This window comes from Oncorhynchus clarkii, chromosome 20 (assembly GCF_045791955.1).
Source record: "Oncorhynchus clarkii lewisi isolate Uvic-CL-2024 chromosome 20, UVic_Ocla_1.0, whole genome shotgun sequence".
Taxonomy (NCBI): domain Eukaryota; kingdom Metazoa; phylum Chordata; class Actinopteri; order Salmoniformes; family Salmonidae; genus Oncorhynchus; species Oncorhynchus clarkii.
In genome coordinates, this window is record NC_092166.1 from 52,158,384 (window position 1) to 52,181,186 (window position 22,803).

Below are 22,803 nucleotides of genomic sequence, written 5' to 3' on the forward strand. Positions count from 1 at the left end.
ACATACATGATGCAGCCACTACTATGCTTGAAAATATGGAGAGGTACTCAGTAATGTGTTGTATTGGATATGCCCCAAACATAACACTTGGTATTCAGGATAAAAAGTGAATTTCTTTGCCACGTTTTTTGCAGTATTACTTTAGTGCCTTGTTGCAAACAGGATGCATGTTATGGAATATTTTTATTTTGTTCAGGCTTCCTTCTTTTCACTGTCAATTAGGTTAGTATTGTGGAGTAACTACAATGTTGTTGATCCATCCTCAGATTTCTCCTATTACAGCCATTAAACTCTGCAACTGTTGTAAAGTCATCATTGGCCTCATGGTGAAATCCCTGAGCGGTTCCATTCCTCTCCATCAACTGAGCTAGGAAGGACGCCTGTATCTTTGTCATAACTTGTTGTACTGATGCACCATCCAAAGTGTAATTATTTACTTCAGCATGCTCAAAGCAATATACAATGACTGTCCTCCCCTCCCCCCATCCGATCTTCCAATAGGTGCCATTCTTTACGAGGCATTGAAAAACCTCCCTGGTCTTTGTGGTTGAATCTGTGTTTGAAATTCATTGCTCGACTGAGGGCCATTAAAGATAATTGTATGTGTGGGGTAGAGAGATGAGGTAGTCATTCAAAAATTATGTTAAACACTTTCATTGCTCACAGAGTGAGTTCATGCCATTTATTATGTGACTTGTTAAGTGACTTGTTAACACAAGAACCACCATAGGCCAATGGCTAGTGACATTTGCTTTTGTAAATAAAAAAACACCTTAGGTGTTGATACCATTCTCTTTTACATTTTACTTTGTAAAAATAAACTGTTATGAGACCATTTTATTTACTCTAACTCTATTACTAATCACATTTATTAAGGGTAACGAAAAAATGCTATGTGTTGCATTAGGCATAAAACATATCCTTGACTCTATTCAACTTGATGAGCAGGAAATAAAAACGATGCCAGTCAGCCTGCACAGCCGGCCCAGCGAAACTAAACATGAACTATAGCGAAACTAATTTCACACATAATAAGAATCAGCCCATAGATAAGATTAAATTGACAATAATCTGGTGAGTGACAATAGTAGGCCTATCAGTTGTCAAATTGTACATGAAGAGATGGACGCATCTTGTAATTTACAGATGCAGGGAAAGGATCATCACTTTATCAAATCCTCCTTCAGAGTCACTTGCAGGTTAAGCATTTTGATTTCTATATACTCTCAGAAAAATCATATTGTGCAGTTTCTATTACAATATAATTCAAGAGGTGCGGCTCTATTTAAATGTAATTTTTTCCAGGAATATCCCTGCTGTCCATCCATTCAGCACATGACCACTCGCACGGCAGCATTGCTTAGGCTACTAAACAAAAACTAGTAACATAATAAATGTACAATTTAAATATGATATTTATTTATGCAATTCATCCTTTACAATTGTTCATGCTTTCTTTTCGGATACTGTTTTTTTTATGTATTATTTTTTACATTGTTACCCCAGGAAATCTTAAGTTTTATTACATAAAGCTGGGTGGAACTATTGGATATAAGAGAAATGTCAACGTACCAACATTACGACCAGGAATACAACTTTCCCAAAGCGGACCCTCTGTTTGGTCCACCACCCAGGACAATGGATCGGATCCCAGCCGGCGACCCAAAACAACAGCGCCGCAGAAGGGGCAGATGGAGCGGTCTTCAGGTCAGGCAACCATAGACGGGCACATCGCGCACCGCTCCCAAGTATATTACTCGCCAATGTCCAGTCTCTTGACAACAAGGTAGACGAAATCCGAGCAAGGGTTGCGTTCCAGAGAGACATCAGAGATTGTAATGTTCTTTGTTTCACGGAAACATGGCTCACTTGGGATACGTTATCAGACTAGGTACAGCCACCTGGTTTCTTCACGCATCGCACCGACAGAAACAAACAACTCTCTGATAAGAAGAAGGGCGGGGGTGTATGCCTTATGATTAACGAGGTGTGATCATAACAACATACTGGAACTCAAGTCCTTTAGTTCACCTGACCTAGAATTCCTCACAATCAAATGTTGACCGCATTATCTACCAAGAGAATTCTCTTTGAGTATAATCACAGACGTATATTCCCCCGCAAGAGGACACATCGACGGCCATGAAAGAACTTCATTGGACTCTATGTAAACTGGAAACCACATATCCTGAGGCGGCATTTATTGTAGCTGGGGATTTTAAATAGGCTAATCTGAAAACAAGGCTCCCTAAATTATATCAGCATATCGAATGCGCGACCCTTGGCTGGTAAAACCCTGTATCATTGTTACTCTAACTTCCGCAACGCATATAAGGCCCTCCACCAACCTCCTTTCGGGAAATCTGACCACAACTCCAATTTGTTGCTCCCAGCCAATAGACAGAAACTAAAACAGGAAACGCCCGTGCTCAGGTCTGTTCAATGCTGGTCCGACTAATCAGATTCCACGCTTCAAGATTGCTTCGATCACGTGGACTGGGATACATTTCCGCATAGAGTCGGACAATAACATTGATGAATACGCTTATTCGGTGAACGAGTTTATTAGCAAGTGTGTCAGTGATGTTGTACCCACAGCGACAATTAAAACCTTCCCCAACCAGAAACCGTGTATTGATGGCAGCATTCGCACAACACTGAAAGCTTGAACCACTGCTTTTAATCAGGGCAAGGCGACCGGAAACATGACCGAATACAAACAGTGTAGCTATTCCCTCTGCAAGGCAATCAAACAAGATATGCATCAGTATAGAGACAAAGTAGAGTCGCAATTCAATGGCTCAGACAAGAGAGATATATGGCAGGGTCTACAGTCAATCACGGACTACAAAAAGAATACCAGCCCCATCGCAGACTACGATTCTTGCTCCCAGACGAACTAAACAACTTATTTGTTCGCTTTGAGGACAATACAGAGCCACCGACACGGCCCGCACCCACAACCTGCTGGCTCTCCTTCACAGCAGCCAATGTGAGTAAAACATTTAAAAGTGTTAACCCTCGCAAGGCTGCCGGCCCAGACAGCATCCCTAGACGCGTCCTCAGACCAGCTGGCTGGTGTGTTTATGGACATATTCAATCAATCCTTATCCCAGTCTGCTGTTCCCACATGCTTCAAAAGGGCCACCATTTTTCCTTTGTTCCTGTTCCCAAGAAAGCTAAGGTAACTGAGCTAAATGACTATCGCCCCATAGCACTCACTTCTGTCATCATGAAATGCTTTGAGAGACTAGTCAAGGACCAAATCACCTCCACCCTACCTGATACCCCAGACCCACTCCAATTTGCTTACCACCCCAATAGTTCCACAGATGAAGCAATCGCAATTACACTGCACACTGCCCTAACCCATCTGGACAAGAGGAATACCAATGTAAGAACGCTGTTCATCGACTACAGCTCAGCATTTAACACCATAGTACCCTCCAAACTCGTCATTAAGCTCGAGACCCTGGGTCTCGACCCTGCCCTGTGCAACTGGTTCCTGGACTTCCTGACGGGCTGCACCCAGGTGGTGAGGGTAAGAAAAAACATCTCCACCCCGCTGATCCTCAACACTGGGGCCCCACAAGGGTGCCAGTGTTGTACTCCCTGTTCACCAATGACTGCGTGGCCATGCACGCCTCCAACTCAATCATCAAGTTTGCAGACGACACAACAGTGGTAGGCTTGATTGCCAACAACGACGAGACAACCTACCAGGAGGAGGTGAGGGCCCTCGGAGTGTGGTGTCAGGAAAATAACTTCACACTCAATGTCAACAAAACAACGGAGATGATGGTGGAATTCATCATTCCACATCAACGGGACAGTAGGTGGAAAGTTTTAAGTTCTTCGGCGTACACATCACGGACAAACTGAAATGGTCCACCCACACAGGCAGCGTGGTGAAGAAGGCACAGCAGCGCCTCTTCAACCTCAGGAGGCTGAAGAAATTTGGCTTGTCACCAAACTTCTACAGATGCACAATTGAGAGCATCCTGTCGGGTTGTATCACCGCCTGGTACGGCAACTACTCCATCCACAACCGTAAGGCTCTACAGAGGGTAGTGAGCACTGCACAACGCATCACCGGGGGCCAACTACCTGCCCTCCAGGACACCTACACCACCCGATGTCACAGGCAGGCCAAAAAGATCATCAAGGACAACAAACACCCGAACCACTGCCTGTTCACCCTGCTATCATCCAGAAGGCCAGGTCAGTACAGGTGCATCAAAGCAGGGACCGAGAGACTGAAAAACAGCTTCTATCTCAAGGCCATCAGACTGTTAGTAATGAACATTTGGATGTAATACATGTATCACTAGCCACTTTAACAATGCCACTTTATATAATGTTTACATACCCTACATTACTCATCTCATATGTATATACTGTACTCTTTACCTTCTACTGCATCTTGCCTATGCCGTTCGGCCTTTGCTCATCCATATATTGTTATGTACATATTAATTCCTTTAGATTTGTGTGTATTAGGTAGTTGTTGTGAAATTGTTAGATTACTTGTTAGTTATTACTGCATGGTCAGAACTAGAAGCACAAGAATTTAGCTTCACTCACATTAACATCTGCTAACCATGTGTATGTGACAAATAACATTTAATTTGATCATTTTACCTGTGCTGGTTATATTATTATTACCTTTTTCGATTCTACTTTTACAAAAGAAGCTGTAACTGGACTTTAATAATTACTATAACTAATCGAATCTACAAATTAAGGTGATCAAATGGATTACACTGTAATGTTTTTATTGTAAGGGAAACGTTTTTTCTCTGCCTGTAGAATTATACAAAATCCTTGACTCTATCTAAACAAACAAGTATTTTTGTTATTTTTTTAAATGGATATATATCCACAAATATTTATTCGTGCAAATAATCCTTTATAATAGTTTACGCATTATTTATCAAGCGTTGGTACTTATTTTTGCTGCACCTTGCGGGTTGATATGCATCTGATGCACATGCTAAATAGTGTTAAGCAAGCGTTGGTACTTATTTAGTCCATAACAAAGTGCAAGCAAATACTTACTGACCCAAGACATTTCAGCTTTACATTTTTATTAATTTGTAAACATTTTCAAAAACATATTTCCACTTTGACATTAAGGGGTATTGTGTGTAGGCCAGTGACATACAATCTAAATGTAATCCATTTTAAATTCAGGCTGTAAGACAACAACAACAAAAAGTAGGGGTGTGAATACTTTCTGAAGGCACTGCATGTTTGGGGCAAATTCAATACAACACATTACTACGTACCACTCTCCATATTGTCAAGCATAGTAGCAGCTGCATCATGTTATAGGTAAGCTTGTAATTGTTAAGGACTGGGGAGTTTTTCCAGGATGAAAAATAAACAGAATGGAGCTAAACACAGGCAGTCCTAGGGGAAACCCTACTTTAGGCTGCATCCAACCAGACACTGGGAGAGGAATTCACCTTTCAACAGGACAATAATCTAAAACACAAGGCCAAATATGCATTGGAGTTGCTTACCAAGAAGACAGTGAATGTTCCTGAGTGGCCTTATTACAGTTTGATTTAAATTTACTTGAAAATCTATGGCAAGACCTGACATTGGTTGTCTAGCAATGATCAACAACCAATTTGATAGAGCTTGAATAATTTTTTAATGGCCGAATGTTTCCCGATCTAGGAGTAGAAAGCTCTTAGAGATTTACCTAGAAAGACTCACACCAGTAATCGCTGCCAAAGGTTATTCTACAAATTCAAAGGTGTGAATACGTATGTAAATTCGATTTTTCTGTATTTCATTTCCAATACCTTTGCAAAATTTCTAAAAACATGTTTTCACTTTGTCATTATGGGCATTGCCATTGGCATCATGGAGATGCATTAAGATAAATCCCATGCAGCCTTTTTTACAAGTTCAAACATTGGAATGTGAGATATAATCTACACCTTGATTAGGCAGATAGAAATCATAATTATTTTATTTGAGGGTAATTGTTTATATAAAGCCTACACATTCTCGTTCTTAACTTCTAACGCAAGTAGGATGGGTGTGGCTTCCTGACAATGATTAAGAGCAGCTGATCACCAATTTGATAGCTCCAACAAAGTTACACCCCTGAAACCAACAAAACATCAACTATGTGGGATTCGGCTATGGCCGGTTAACACCTGATCTGATTGAATCTAGACCTGAGGGCAGACCTGCAATGACCTCCTGGGTGGGCACTGGTTAAAGGGGTTTATCCCAGCCAGATGTTACAGTACCTGTAGATAGAAGGTGATCGAGCCTCCAGAGCCTGTATCCCGATCCACAGCCAGCACTTTGTAGATACTGCTCCCACATTCAGAGTTCTAGGAAAAGCAGAGAAAACCACAGAGAAGATAATGTAGGGCATGTAGCACAAATTGAATAGGCTAGAGTAGAATGATCGCTGTTTTGGTTCAACCTCATTTTGGGGAGAACCTTTTCCGCTGGTTAGACTTTCTCTAGGATTTTTGCAGTTTTCATGTGAACTGATACCCATTCAAATGACCATGAACGTAACAATGGTCGATATAATTACTTCTAGTTGGACTTGACGCAATAGGGAAGAAGTGACATCTTGTCATCAGCTAAGACAGCTATACTTTCTAAAGCCCATGGACGTTTGCCTGTTAGCTAATATAAGGAAAGTATAGCATCAATGGATGAGATTTTTTTTTTTGCAATGTTATTGCATTCATTTTTCTAAATGAAATTATATTAGCCAACAGGAAAACATATATGTGTTCTATAATGAGATCTGTACAAGGTCTGGACTTCCTATTATGCTCCCTATAAGCACTGCTTGAAAAAAAAACATAGACCAACATACATTTCAAGCTTTTCTGACCAGCATGGTCCAGCAGGCCTGAACAGCATGGTCTAGCTGGTTATGCTGGTTGACCAGCATGATCAGTCTGAAACTTTGGACACTGACAAAATGTAGATTACACCTAGGATCCAATCTTAATCCTATCTTAATGTATGGCCTTTCTCTTGCATTTCAAAGATGATGGAACTATATATTTTTTTGAAAACGCATGTTTTTTGTTTGTATTATATTTTACAAGATCTAATGTGTTATTTTGTCCTACATTAAATTCACATTTCCACAAACTTCAAAGTGTTTCCTTTCAAATGGTATCAAGAATATGCATATCCTTGCTTTAGGTCCTGAGCTACAGGCAGTTAGATTTGGGTATTTCATTTTAGGTGAAAATTGAAAAAAGGGTCCGATCTTATGCTACACAAAGATACATAACATCCATTTTTTTTAAACTAATCCAATCTGTTAGTTGGACCCATTACAATTGTTGGATATCCCCACTTTGCCTGGATTCCAATAGGAATTAAATATCACTTTGCAAGCAAGCATAATATGACTTTATGCTAGTCACCAGCAAAAACAGTGAAAGCTGATCACCAGCAAAAATACAGCGAAAGGCTCGTCACCAGAAAAACAAGCACTAGTCACCAGCATATGCGGTTGGCCAGCTTATGCTGATCTATGCAGTTTTTTTTTGTCTTTCTGTACAGCATAGCCCAAAAACCTGGACATCATGTCCAGTGTAGTATAGCTGTGCAAATCCCACTTTGGGAAGCATTGTATACCGACTGTTGTATTTTAATTAATAAGGGCTAGGCCCCTTTTTTCTCCATTTCCTGTCTGAAGGACGTACCCAAAGTAAACTGACTGTAGCTCAGGCCCTGAAGCCAGGATATGCATATAATTAGTACCATTGGAAAGAAAACACTTTGAAGTTTGTAGAAATGTTAAAATGATGTAGGATAATATAACACAATAGATATGGTAGGAGAAAATGCATCTGAAAATTCATGTTTGCGTGCGTCATGAAGACATTATGCACCTGCTAAAATCGGTTTCCTATTGAACATACTTTTTCAATAAATAAATATTATAGTTTGATTACTTTTTATGGTATCTGAGTAGGAAATAGAAACATATTTTGACTTGTTGAAACAAAGTTTATGGGTAGATCTAACTTTTATCTAACAAAACGACACTACATGTTATAGCTGGGACCATTTGGATGACAAATCAGAAGAAGATTTTTAGAAAGTAAGTGAATATTTAATCGTTATATGTGAATGTATGAAACATGTGCCGGTGGAAAAATATTTTGATGTGGGGTGCCGTCCTCAAACAATCGCATGGCATGTTTTCGCTGTAATAGCTACTGTGAATCGGGCAGTGCAGTTAGATTAACAAGAATTTAAGCTTTCAGCCGATATAAAAGACACTTAAATGTACATACATTTTTAAAATCCATAATATTTATGATTATTTATTTGAATTGCGCGCCCTGCAGTTTCAAAGGAAGTTGTCCCGCTAGACGCCTAGCTCTAAGAAGTTTTAAAAACACTGAAATTAAAACACTTTTTATATGAAGGCCACAATGTCTTACCTCTGGAACATCCAAAAAGGAGGGCAGGTTTTTGAACACTGGTCGTTCATCATTGGCATCCATGACAAACACTGTGACCTTTTCAGTGACCTGCAACAAGAGAGACAGGGAATTCAGTGACATATTATTTATGATTGACAGATAATTTATAGTGTCTATAATATATATATTTTGTATTATATTTCATTTGGTTTACGTATTTAAACCAAGCATAACTGAATATGCTTACCTTACTTCTGCCATCTGTGATACTGACAAGAACTTCAATAGAATCTAAAATCTTTAGTGGCAGAGAAAATAACATCTCTCAAAATACAGTAGTAAATGAAAACTAAATTCAAGACATTTTGAGGCCACTGAATGTGAATGAAAGCTGCTCATCAGACTAGGATATATATATTATACTCATATATAATATATTTCATATGAACCAATCAGAAAACAATCAAACTGTATATGCTATATGTTGATATAAGGTATACCTCTCTGTCCAGTTGTTCCACCAGAGTTATGTTTCCAGACTTGGGCTCCACTCTGAAGTATTCTTTGGCACCGGGTTCAAAGCTCAACCCATACCTCACCTCTTGGCCTTCCGGGTCGGTGCCATTGAGAGTATAGATCTCTGTGCCTGAGGAGCAAATGTATAATAATTTCATAAGACGCTACATTCTCAATCTAAGCTGTGGTTGTAGAAAAAAAACTGACAAACACTTGGGGAATTGGATAGGTTTGTTTCTGTAGATAAAGTCAAGTCTTAGGCACTGGCAGGGAGGAAGAGGAGGAAGGTCCACCGTTTTGGGGGGAAAAGTCTAAAACAATAATTGTCAAAAATGTCATCCCAGTAAAAGCATGTCATTGGCTCATCTCATCGGCTTTTCCCCCCTCAAAATAATTGTCATACATACTGTAAAACAAATCCTGTAACTTTTACAGTAAATTACTGGCAGCACAGAAGCCAGTAAATTACTGTAGATTTACAGAAAATTTACAGCATTTTACTGGAACACCTGACTACAGCAAAATGCTGTATTTTCTAGAATTTACAGTATCCTACTGGAAGCACAGCGGATAGTGAAATGTTGCAGATCTACAATGTAGGCAGCTCGTGCCAACAATTGACAGTATTTTCTGTTCTATGTACAGTTGAAGTCGGAAGTTTACATACACCTTAGCCAAATACTTTTAAACTCAGTTTTTCACAATTCACTGTCTTAGGTCAGTTAGGATCACCACTTTATTTTAAGAATGTGAAATGTCAGAATAATAGGAGAGAGAATGATTTACTTCAGCTTTTATTTGTTTCATCACATTCCATCACATGGGTCAGAAGTTAACATTCACTCAATTACTATTTGGTAGCATTGCCTTTAAATTGTTGAACTTGGGTCAAACTTTTCGGGTAGCTTTCCACCAGCTTCACAAAATAAGTTCCCCCTGACAGAGCAGGTGTAACTGAGACAGGTTTGTAGACCTTGCTCGCACACGCTTTTTCAGTTCTACCCACACATTTTCTATAGGATTGTGGTCAGGACTATGATGGCCACTCCAATATCTTGACTTTGTTGTCCTTATCCTGTCTGATATCACAAATGTATGCGATATGACGAAATACAATCACATTTAGACACACACACACACACACACACACACACACACACACACACACACACACACACACACACACACACACACACACACACACACACACACACACACAGACAAATGCATGAAACCAATTGATTTATTATCGATAACATCTCACATTCTCTTGTGCTTTGATTTACTCCATAAAAGAAGGGTTCTAATTCCACCATGGAAAACACAGGGCCATCAGACACCAGTCCAGTTTCACTAACCAGCATTATTTCTTTTGATAATTTGAACAGGGTGAGGAAGCACAAAGCACACACAAGCTGCATTCAGTAACAATATTCTTATTTGTCTTTTAAATAAAAGGCAGTTGCTCCCTGACAACACAAGGAACTTTGATTGTATTAAAAGGGCAAGGGAGACTAGCCAATAGAAGCATATACTCAATCATAAATACCACTCAAACGGACAGCATTTCATCCAAACCATATGGCAAGTGGCATATGGCAAATGCCAAGTGTCATACAACAAAAATCCCAAAGATGGCGAGTGTGCTCTGCCGTAGATTTTCATATTGCAAATGGTCACAAAGTCAAGACCCAAGGGTCAAATTTAGAAAATCTACAATTTAAAAATATTCAACACCCTCTAAAAAAGTGCTTTCTGGACCATTTAAAAAAAATATATATATTTTGACAATTATACATATGTAATAGCCGTATGAACATACCGTTGTCTTATTTTATTGAGTTTGTCCATAAGGCATATGTTTTGTCCATTTGCAATATATAATCATAGGAAGTCAGCCTCCGAACCCAAAAGTTAGTGAACCATATCCAAATGGCATAAGACCTGTCCAAATGTCATTCATAAGTATTGAAAGTACCAAATCAGGATGTTATGTCCACTTGCCATATATGATCATAGGAAGTCGGCTTCTGAACCCAAAAGTCAGTGAACCATGTCCAAATGGCATTTATACTAACCAAATTATATATATCACTATGTTAAGCCCTGAATCAACCTAGATGGTCTATTTGTCATGTTTGATCATAGGAAGTCATAGGAAGTAAGAATTTGGTGCAATGAGAGAGAAGTGGGACTCTGACGTTTTTTAAAGATTTTTTGGAAAACATCCAAAATGCCCCCTATTGGATGGGCATGGGTTGGGAGTGCTCCCTACCCGGCCATGGACCCATTGCATCCCCCTAAAGGCATTAAAACCATTTAAAAAATGTGTGGCTGATAACCCGTTCAGATTACCATGTCTGACAATGGGCATTTACCATCACGAATTTGACATGCTCTAATATACTGCAGAAATGCCCAATTGACCGGCCCGTTGATCTCGGGATGCCCAGGTAGTGATAGTGGTTCCTTTCCATCGCTCGTTGGTGTTGATTTCAGCATGTCCATTTGGTGATGGTAAATCTCTCATTAAAAACATTGCAAATGTACCGTCTATTTGCAATGTCTTACAAGGGGCATTTACCATCACAAATTTGACATGTTCTACTATACTGCAAAAATGCCTAATTGACTGGCCCGTTGAGCTCGGGATGGTCGAGCAGTGATAGTGGTTCCTCTCCATCACTCATTGGTGCAATGAGAGAGAAGTGGGAGTTTAAATTTTTTTTTTTTTTTGGAAAACATCCAAATTGACCAGGGGTGCCCTCTATTGGTTGGGCACAGGTGGGGGGGAGGTGCTCCCTACACGGCCATAGACCCCTTGCACCCCCTAAAGGCATTAAAAATAATTTCAAAAATTTGCTACTGGTAACCCGTTCAGGTAACCAGGTGCTCGACTGTCCTTTTGCAATGTCTTACAATGGATATTTACCATCACGAATTTGACATGCTCTAATATACTGCAGAAATGCCCAATTGACTGGCCCATTGAATGCCGAGCAATGATGGATGTTCCTCTCCATCGCTTAAACTTATTGCAAATGGACAAAAGTCAGCAATCAAGTCAGCATCCATCAGTCAATAAGATATCATTCTGACACCAAACTGATACATACCTACACCAAACCCACTTTGTCCAACACATTTAGAATCCAACTATCACATATTTCAGAGCAGGCCCAATATTCACACGCCTTCAGTTTAAACCATAGTAAAAACTTAAAATACATAGTTACATTCTAGCTACAGCTCCAGTTCTGACATTATGTGTAGGTCTAGCTGAGGCGACCCCGAATCCCAAGTTTTGGCTCGATTGGTCATTCGGAGGCCGAGCAGTAATTAGTACTGAAAATAATGTTTTTTTGTGCGTTGCCATGTGGTCCCTGAATGAGCTATCTGACAGAACCTGTACGGTCTGTCTCTATGGGCTGAAGTGGTCTCAATGCACCTAGTCTTGTGATTCTGGGCCTTTTCTAAATGTCATAATTTTCGCAATGTTTAAAACGAATTGAGGTCATTGCAAACGGTTGAGGCTATTTCTCATCTGGAGACACATAACTCACCGTGCACTATTGACTTAGAAATCTGTTCTAGAGCTTAATTTAAGTTTCCGAGCTCTAGGTCTGACGGTTCTTTAATGGTGCGAACGCCAGTATCTATTGCAGGCTCTGTGTGTCTGTAAGCCCCACACTGTAAAGTCATCCTTGCTGTGAGTGTGTGTGAGAGTTTTCCTTGGACATCTGTTGGGAGAAATTACTGATTTAAGTTCATTTTGGAAAGATGTGACCTTTTTAACCCTTCGAAATAGCCGCTATGACCCCAATTTAAGGCACCTTTTCTAAATGTCATAATTTTCGCAATGTTTAAAACGAATTGAGGTCATTGCAAACGGTTGAGGCTATTTCTCATCTGGAGACACATAACTCACCGTGCACTATTGACTTAGAAATCTGTTCTAGAGCTTAATTTAAGTTTCCGAGCTCTAGGTCTGACGGTTCTTTAATGGTGCGAACGCCAGTATCTATTGCAGGCTCTGTGTGTCTGTAAGCCCCACACTGTAAAGTCATCCTTGCTGTGAGTGTGTGTGAGAGTTTTCCTTGGACATCTGTTGGGAGAAATTACTGATTTAAGTTCATTTTGGAAAGATGTGACCTTTTTAACCCTTCGAAATAGCCGCTATGACCCCAATTTAAGGCACTTCCGGTTGGCACAGGAAGCTGAAAGTAAAGTCATATCCTCATCGGGGTAGGCCTTTACAGAATCCCAAGTTTCAAGTCTTTACGTTAAGAACTGACTGATTTACAGAGGGTTGAATGCAGTGTTTTTACCTAACTGCAGGTTGGTAAAATCAAAACTTTTTTAGGGTGAATTTAACCACTTCCGGTTGCTCCAGGAAGCTTAGAATCCACACAGGTAGTCCTCATAGTGGCCTGATGAATTTTCATCAAAGACAGTTTGATATGGCATTCATAACCCCCATAGGCTTCAGGTTGAAGTCAGGGCAGCAGGCAATGTATTCCTACGTGGAGAGATGTCATTGTAAACTGCTAGATTAAAACACCCTGCTTTCACTGTTAAGGGTTAATTCCACACGGTCAAGGTTAGGCTTGCAGAGATTGGGAGGTCCTTAGGAACGTTCCTCTGGTTGAATTATGCTTCTAGCCTTAACGGTTCTGCCGCTGTCACCCAAAAGCATCTCAAATTTAGGTCAGGCTTCGTTATGGGCCTGTTATTTGCACGGTCGCTGCAGTCAGACAGAGCGAGCTACGGTCAAGTGGGGCGTCTCCATGAACTCGGCACGGCCTAGAAACTACGATGATGCCATTGGCCAACACTTTTAGTATTGATTTCAGTCTGTCATTTTGGTAATGGTTCAGCACATTTTAAACTTATTGCAAATTGACAAAGTCAGCCACCAAGTCAGCGTACATCAGTCAATAAGATAGCATTCTGATACCAAACTGGTACATACTGACACCAAACCCACTTTGTCCAACTCGTTTAGAAGCCAAAAATCACATATTTTAGAGCAGGCCCAAAATTCACAACGCTATTAAATTTTAAAAACTTAAAAACATGTAGTTACGTTCTAGCTTCGGGTCCAGTTCTGACATTGTGTGTAGGCCTAGCTGAGGTGACCCTGAATCCCGAGTTTCGGCTCGATAGGTCATTCGGAGCGCGAGCAGCGACCTTAATTATTGCTGAAAATCCACTTTTCCCAGATGTTGCTACGGTGTCCCTGAATTAGCTATCGGACAGAAACTTTAGGGTCCGTTTCAATGGGCGGAAATGGTTTCAATGCACCTAGTCTTGTTACTCTGGGACTTTTCTAAATGCCGTCATTTTCCTGATGGTCAAAATTAATTGAAGTCATTGCAAATATACAAGACTGTTTCTCGGCCTGAGAACCTAATAGAGCCACATAACTCACTGTGTACTATCAAATTAGGCTCTAGAACATGTATACAAAGTTTCAGAGCTCTAGGTCTGACGGTTCTTTGATAGTTTGAACGCAGGTAACTATTGCACACCATGTGTGTCTACGTATAAGCCTCACTTTGTGTCACTCCCCATTAACTGTGTGAGTTCAGAAAATCACAGAAAATCACAGAAATCACAGAGCTCCGAAACTCTCCTGAACAGATTCGTCTGAACATGCCGCAACTGGAACTGGAAAAACCAACAACATTTCTTTAACCATCACCAATTGTACATTGCACGATTTCTCTTAATCTTAAGGCCACCCCCTACTTTTTCGAACATTCTGTTAAAAATCGTGCAACATTTCAGCGTCCTGCTACTCATGCCAGGAATATAGTATATGCATATGATTAGTATGTGTGGATAGAAAACACTCTCACGTTTCTAAAACTGGTTAAATCACTATAACAGAGCGTGTGTTTCATCGAAAAGCGCAAGAAAAACTGATCACTGAAAACTGGAAAAAATATCAATGCGCCACTTGCATGTATTGTTTAAGGGACACCAAATTAAATGGGGCTGAGATTGCAAGTCCTACAGCTTCCACACGATGTCGCCAGTCTTGGCATTTGCCTGGGCTTTGTTTCTTGGTCAAACGAGTGAGAGGGAGCCCATTTCTTCCGGTCTCCGACAGGATGTTTTTGAGGAGAAATTTCCGACCATGATTTCAAGACGTGGAGCTATTGAATACACATCGCCCGTGATCAATTTGTTAGATTATTAACGTTTACTAATACCTAAAGTTGGATTACAAAAGTATTTCGAAGTGTTTTGTGAAAGTTTATCGTCAACTTTTTTAATTTTAAAAAATGACGCCGCGTTTTGAAACAATTTTTTTTCTGAATTACACAGTTTCCATAGATGGCTATTTTGGGTATATATGGACCGATTTAATCGAAAAAAAGACCCAATAGTGATGTTTATGGGGCATATAGGAGTGCCAAGAAAGAAGCTCGTCAAAGGTAATGAATGTTTTATATTTTATTTCTGCTATTTGTGTAGCGCCGGCTACGCTAATTCTTTTGTTTACGTCGCCATCAGGCATTTTGGGGTGTTGCATGCTATCAGATAATAGCTTCTCATGCTTTCGCCGAAAAGCATTTTAAAAATCTGACTTGTTGGCTAGATTCACAACGAGTGTAGCTTTAATTCAATACCCTGCATGTGTGTTTTAATGAACGTTTGAGTTTTAACGAGTGCTATTAGCATTTAGCGTAGCGCATGTGCATTTCCAGGTGGCTAGATGAGACGTCTGCGTCTCGGGTGCGCTTAACAGGTTAAATAACGATAGATAAATGGCTGTTGTCTTTTTCCTGACACCGTAGGTTCATGTACTTTGACGTCAAGCCATCAAGTGCTCTATTACCATTTTTGACCTTTAATCCCAGAAAATGGGCCTAAACTCAAAAAGAATGGAGGCCTCAATGCCATATTGTTTCTGGGCTAAAAGCCCATTTGCCCCAACCCGTGCTCACCGAGTTTTGTCTTCAAACTCTTTTCTGTTTAGGAGAAATGACCATGTCACTTTGGTGGTGTTTTGTCCATTTGCAAAAAGCAGCTATCTGGTGGAATTATCTGGTACGGCGGAAAAATGATGAAATATGTAAAATGTTATAAAACGGAAACCAAATGTCCGAGGGACTTCATTCGATGACTTCCCAGAAGAGCGGGCCCTGGTGCACGACCTGAGGCCATCGGCCTATTTTTATAACACTCGCGGGCATCTAGTAAGGGACCGTACATTTGCCATATGGAAATCCTCATCAATCATATGGGAAATTCCAAATTGTTCCCTTATGAAAGAAAATAGAGGTGTAGATAATAGTATGAAATCGATTTGTGAGAATGATTTATGCCTCTTTGCGTAGAAGGTGTACTTTTTTGCTTTAGAATTACACTTCCATTCAAAAGTTTCGGGTCACTTAGAAATGTTTTTGAAAGAAAAGCACATTTTTTGTCCCTTAAAATAACATTAAATTGATCAGAAATACAGTGTAGACATTGTTAATGTTGTAATTGACTATTGTAGCTGGAAACGGACGATTTTTTATGGAATATCTACATAGGCGTACAGAGGCCCATCATCAGCAACCATCTCTCCTGTAATCCAATGGCACATTGTGTTAGCTAATCCAAGTTTAGCATTTTAAAAGGCTAATTGATCATTACAAAACCCTTTTGCAATTATGTTAGCACAGCTGAAAAGCCATGACATCATTTTCTGGAATTTTCCAACCTGTGTAAAGGCACAGTCAACATTTTGTATGTTAACTTCTAACCCACTGGAATTGTGATACAGTGAATTATAAGTGAAATATTCTGTCTGTAAACAATAGTTGGACAAATTACTTGTGTCATGCACAAAGTAGATGTCCTAACCGACTTGCTGAAACTAAAGTTTGTTAAGAAATTTGTGACAAAACTCATCTCGTCTCGTCTCCTCTTCTAATCTTTGTTTGATTTAAAGAAAAAAAGAACATGGTTTTTCTCAGAAACTATCCATCGATTACTTTTCATTTTTAGGAAGTGTTTTACTCAATTATTTTTATCAATGGTGAGCTCACCCGTGATGTGGTGAATTGTAAATAGTAATTGCTATTAGCTATTTCAAATTGTGGCTTCTGTCAGCCGAGAGTTAGCTAAATATAACCTCTTTCCTCAGTTAGCACTAGGACTAATGCACCCTACATTTTCCAGTTTGGATGATTGTGTTGCCGTTTCTGTGAATTTCTGAAAATTGCATCTAAAAACAAACTGGTCACGTTCAGGACATTACTTTGTAAGAACTATGTTTGTGCAAAATGTTTCCTTGAAAAAACAGTGTGGCCAACTCAAACGCTGAAGCGTTCTAATCGCACCCGCTGCAGGGACCACTGTAGAATGATCACACCCGTTTACTGGTAAGTGTCAATAATAAATAAATAATAATAATAATAATAAATAAAGGCAATTTTCTTTCCATTATGGATACATTTGAGGAAAGTATTTCTGCCTTCTTGGTCTTCGCCTTTTCCCAATATGGTAATTCGGATATTTTTTTTTTTACCCCTTTTTCGTGGTATCCAATTGTTGTAGTAGCTACCTATCTTGTCTCATCGCTACAACTCCCGTACGGGCTCGGGAGAGACGAAGGTTGAAAGTCATGCCAACCAGCCGCACTGCTTCTTAATACAACGTGCATCCAACCCAGAAGCCAGCCGCACCAATGTGTCAGAGGCTACACCGTGCACCTGGCAACCTTGGTTAGCGCACACTGCGCCCGGCCCGCCACAGGAGTCGCTGGTGCGCAATGAGACAAGGACATCCCTACCGACCAAGCCCTCCCTAACCCGGACGACGCTAGGCCAATTGTGCGTCGCCCCACGGACCTCCTGGTCGCAGCCGGTTACAACAGAGCCTTGGCGCGAACCCAGGGACTCTGATGGCACAGCTGGCGCTGCAGTACAGCGCCCTTAACCACTGCGCCACCCGGGAGGCCCCAATTCTGAGTTTCTTATGTATCATTATGATTACACCTTTAGTTTTGTTTGAGGCTGATGGAAAAAGCAGCCAGTTTGTACAAATGGTTCTCTATTCTATGTGAGTCCTTTTGGAGCAGGTGTGTTTCTTGGAGCATTGCTATATGAACATGGCTTCTTGCTAGGTTATCAGGACAGTTGGAACATTTAATAAAGAAGTTTAGGCCTTTCAACTTCCAAGAGAGAATAGCTAGTATTGCCATGGTAAAAAAAGTATTATTAATTATTTAAATTGTTATCTTTACTGTTAATAAGCCCATGGATGTGAAACAAAAAGCAGAACCCACATGCACCCATCATCCACCTTTAAAGTTAAGCAGACTTGAGGAATTAAGGTGGGTGATGAAGAAAAAAAAAATAGAAAAGGAAAAACAAATAGGACAACTATAACATGAATGCAAGCCTAAACTGTCAATGGAATGGCTGTGGGAGCCATAGCTCTTGTTCCATTATCCTCATTATTATTAGCAATATGATCTAAATGACCTTAAACATAATGTAGCCTCAATTTTTATTAAGCAAAAATGCAGTCTATAATCTAGATCTTCACAATAATTAAATCATTACCTGTAGGCCAAGTCAACCCTGGGAGATAAATTCAGGAGTGTAACCTGAGTGGCACACAAAATGTCAACAGGAAGAAAAAATTTGAATTGTGTGGTAGCCCATATGGGACTGGCGATCTATCCTGAACAGTTTATCCCATAGGGATGCAATGCGCTGTAGCTATAACGACACGGGGCGAGACCCAGATGCAGACAAAGGACACAAATGGTTTGAGTCTCTGATATTTATTAAAAGACAAGGGGCAGGCAATAGGAAGGTTGAGGACAGGCAGAAGTTCAATAACCAGGTCAGAGTCCGAAAGGTACCAGGCGGCAGGCAGGCTCGAGGTCAGGACAGGCTGAATGATCAGGCAGGAGGGCTCAGTGTCAGGGCAGGCAGAAAAGGTCGGAACCGGGAGGGCTAAAAAACAGAGACTAGGAACACAGGAGCACAGAAAAAACATGTTGGTACGCTTGACAAGACGAACCGGCAACAGACAAACAGAGAACACAGGTGTAAATGCACTGGGGATAATGGGGAAGATGGGCAACACCTGGAGGGGGGTGGAGACAAGCACAAAGACAGGTGAAACAGATCAGGGTATGACAGTAGCCCCTCAAGGAAGCAACTCCAGTCTGTATAGCGTGTCAATACATTGAGTGTGTAAAACATTAGGAACCTCTCCTAATTTTGAGTTTCAACCCCTTTTGCCTTCAGAACAGCCTCAATTCGTTGGGATATGGACTCTACAAGGTGTCGAAAGTGGTCAACAGGGATGCTGGCCTATGTTGACTCCAATGCTTCAAACAGTTGTGTTAAGTTGGCTGGATGTTATTCTTTAACCTGTCTCCTTCCCATCTTTACTGATTGAAGTGGATATAACAGGTGATATAAATAAGGCCTTCATCTGGATTCACCTGGTCAGTCTATATCATGGAAAGAGCAGGTGTTCCTAATGTTTTGTACACTCAGTGTACATTGTCCATTGTTCGTTAGTTGGTGTGGAGTAATCATTGTCTAAATATCCTGGTCCACGGGCAATATAATAATAACAAAGTCCAATGTTCAGAAATGATAATAATGTGTTCCTTTTACCCAATTGAGGGGGTGTCCTCATCATTGTCTTATGCTAAGGGTCACATCACAGCCATAGGCTAGGCTGCATGATTGTGGGTGGATAGCATACCTGAATATTGAGACAGTCAAATTGGGGTTAGCCTAGATCTGTCGGCTCGTCCCCTTTTGTGTTGGGCTTGATGTGCTTCTCGAAGAATTCCACTGCATCCTTTGTATTTCATAAGGTCAAGATGAGTTTTACCGGGATCTCAGGTTAAGATTGCGTAGCTGGGATCTCACCTAGTTGTAGGTTGCCCTCTGTTCAGCAGTTCGGCATTCAGATGGTGGTAGATTCTGATCCTCTTTTCTGCATATGCCCCGATTCCTTTGCGAGGTGAACAATTTGGTGTTTGACATCTAAACTGGGGATTTGTACAATCAGGCACGACATCCATTCCGGAGAGGACCCGTGCAGTGTGCAATGTTTATCAGTGGCGTGGGACTCAGCTTCTTCTGCCCAAACAGTTCATTGAAACGATAGCTCATGAAGGAAGTTTCAAGTCCTGTGACCCTCACATTGAATTTACAGGAATAAGTTTAGAGTGATTCTTTTTTAGAAGATTGATTTCCCACTGTCTCCAAATGTTACACTTTAGTTGATTAGGTATCCACTTTAGAAATTAACAGTGCAAGAGTTTTAATTGCATGTCAAGGTCAGAGGTAATTTTCTCACAAACAATCTCTCGGATAGTAGTGGCAAAATCTTTTTGTTGCCGAATGTTGAGAGCTGCCATGTTCCCACAGGTGAATTGTGAAAGGACAGAATATGCCAGCTGCTGGAGTGAAATAGACCTGCTATTGTTCCTCGTAATCCAATGAGTCCTACACCTTATTGTAATGTTGCCAGTTAATTGAAAATAAGTGTTAATTCATAGTTATTTTGTAAAAGAAAGTCACGAGAAAGCGACCAGTTTCAATTGTTGAATAAAAATAGGCAAGTGTGATCACATTTATAGTAGAATAAATGCTCCAGTACCTGTTTCAAAGTATTTCTGCCATTTTGTTTCATAGCTGGTAAATCAATAGCACAAAATCAAAGAACTACGAATCCTATATAGTCCACCTCGTACTGATACACTGTCTAGCTGGGGGCTGTGAGCACAGGAAGAGCCACGTCAAAGATTCATTTTTTAGACACTGCGCACAGGCCTAAAATTTGTTCTAAATTACTTGAAATGAGAGTCTACTTTTCTTCACAAGCTAGGTTGTTTTTCTATGTTTGAGTTTCAACTGCTAGGGAAGAGAAGACAATGCTTCTACTAATCAGACTCAATCTCACAAGCACAAACATGACTTAAGTCACACTATCATGGTAACCTCCTGCCCTTAAAGGAGCAGGTGAAAATGTTTGTCTCATCTGTGATATTTTGATAAATGTGATAAATTACTCATAAATGAGTTTCTTCTTACTCGTAATACATGTATTGTTTTAGAAACATAACAAAGCATGCTCATCTGTTTTTTTGTGTTTTGTTGGTATAATTTTCTCTGCAATTTTTTTTTTTTATCTACCTGCCAGTGACTGGTTGACCAAAATGTTAATTTATTGCCATGTTCCTCACCTTGAAAGTTGCCTATGGGCAAGGAGAAACTGAAATCCATGGCTTGATTTTATTTAAACAGCCATTGCAAACGTCATCTAACTTTAGCCACGACGGGCTAACGATCAATGGGAATGTGAGCATGTATTACTTATTTTTTGCTAAATTACCATGTTATTAACATCAAACCATATATAGAGTTGATTTCCGGTTATTTTGCCATTTTTGTGGGGGTTAGGGTCAGGTCTTACCAACAGGAGTGTCCTCTGTTAGACTGAAGAGTGCCAGGTTTCCGTTGCTACTGTAGGGCCCATTATCGTAGAAAAACGGGGCGTAGTCTGCTTGTGCTAGAAGAGATAGACCAAGACTCTAATCCATTTGTTGTTATACTGTACTGCTAATTCCCCCTAATGACATCTTAGCACTAGCTGTTGGTGTCAGATAAACAGAGCAGGGTATATTGTACTAACCCCCTCTGCTTTCTCTATCCCTTGACTGGGATTACAGGCGCAGTTACGTCAACCAGCCCAAAAATATACACACTTTTCTTGACTTTTCCCCACGCCATCAAAGGTAATTAAAATAGCTTTTTTTCAAATACATACAGTATTCACAATTGATGGTACTGTGGTGTAATTTTACATTCTTCAAAATCACTTGGGCGTTTCAAACAATATCCAACTAAATCATAAGATATTGCACTCACTTGCAACTAGCAGGTAAGCAGGTGACGGGAGGAAAGGCAAGCATTAAATACAGAACAGGAAAAACAGGTTCTTAGCTCTACAATGTATGATTATGAAAATGCTAGCCATCTCTCAAAGCCCTCTAGTGCAATTGAAAACCATTAACAATCAGAACAAAGCTTAATTAAGTTGCCAATCAGGTATACATGAAGCAAAAAGAAAAAGGTAGACTTACCAAAGCAAACATGCACTAATACAAGAAGCAGTGAAAAATGTAACTTCTTGACATTCTTCATCCTAGAGCGCAAAGCCATGAAAGCACACCAATAAAAGAGCTTGTGGAGGTATATAATACAGTTAGTTTTGTACACGAGGTGTCCTTCAAGGTGTTTTACGGGGAACTAGAGAAGGAAGGCTTAGGCAGATGCCCACATACTAATCCAATAACACGTCTTAGCCCCGGAGACGCATATAGACCCCCCTTCTCTCCAATCAGGCCATTTACCGCCGATTGTCAGGCAGGGGGCGGGTCAGCAAGAGAGGGGCTTGGGGTCTGGGAGTGTTCACTCTGTGAGAGCCTTGCCCAGAAGGAGCTGAACTGGAAAACACTAAAAGACTAAAAAGATATTGATTAATGTGATGAGAAAATTAACTCATGTGTATTTAATATATAGATATCTATTACATCAAGAATAAATATTTCTTAATTGATATGTAATTCATCATCTTGATTCATGCATGATTGATGTGTAATTAATGTGTAAAAAAATCTGAATTAAAATTCATGTTAAATCCGTTTGTCTACAATTGTGCAGGTGGGAATGTATTACAATTTAATATTTAATATTGCTTGAATAAAGGCACTGTGGGGATACAGTGCCTTACAAAATAATTCATCCCCCTTGGCGTTTTTCATATTTTCTTGAGTTACAACCTGTAATTTAACTTCGCTAAGGTAGGGGGC

At 40.2% G+C, this 22,803-nt stretch overlaps 1 protein-coding gene across 3 annotated transcripts in view; it reads right to left on the reverse strand.

Moving 5' to 3' along the window:
• LOC139376485 (cadherin-related family member 1a-like) overlaps positions 1–22,263 on the reverse strand; it is a 160,936-nt gene extending 138,673 nt beyond the window's left edge. For all 3 annotated transcript variants that reach the window (XM_071119120.1, XM_071119119.1, XM_071119121.1), the window contains exons 1-6: positions 22,075–22,263; positions 21,405–21,500; positions 8,936–9,081; positions 8,683–8,733; positions 8,454–8,543; positions 6,270–6,356 (exon numbers count right to left, since the gene is read on the reverse strand). In XM_071119120.1, coding sequence (XP_070975221.1) covers positions 6,270–6,356; positions 8,454–8,543; positions 8,683–8,733; positions 8,936–9,081; positions 21,405–21,500; positions 22,075–22,153 — 549 coding nt within the window. In that variant the 5' untranslated portion in view covers positions 22,154–22,263. The remainder of the gene's footprint in view (positions 1–6,269; positions 6,357–8,453; positions 8,544–8,682; positions 8,734–8,935; positions 9,082–21,404; positions 21,501–22,074) is intronic.
• Between the last annotated feature and the right edge of the window lie 540 nt (positions 22,264–22,803).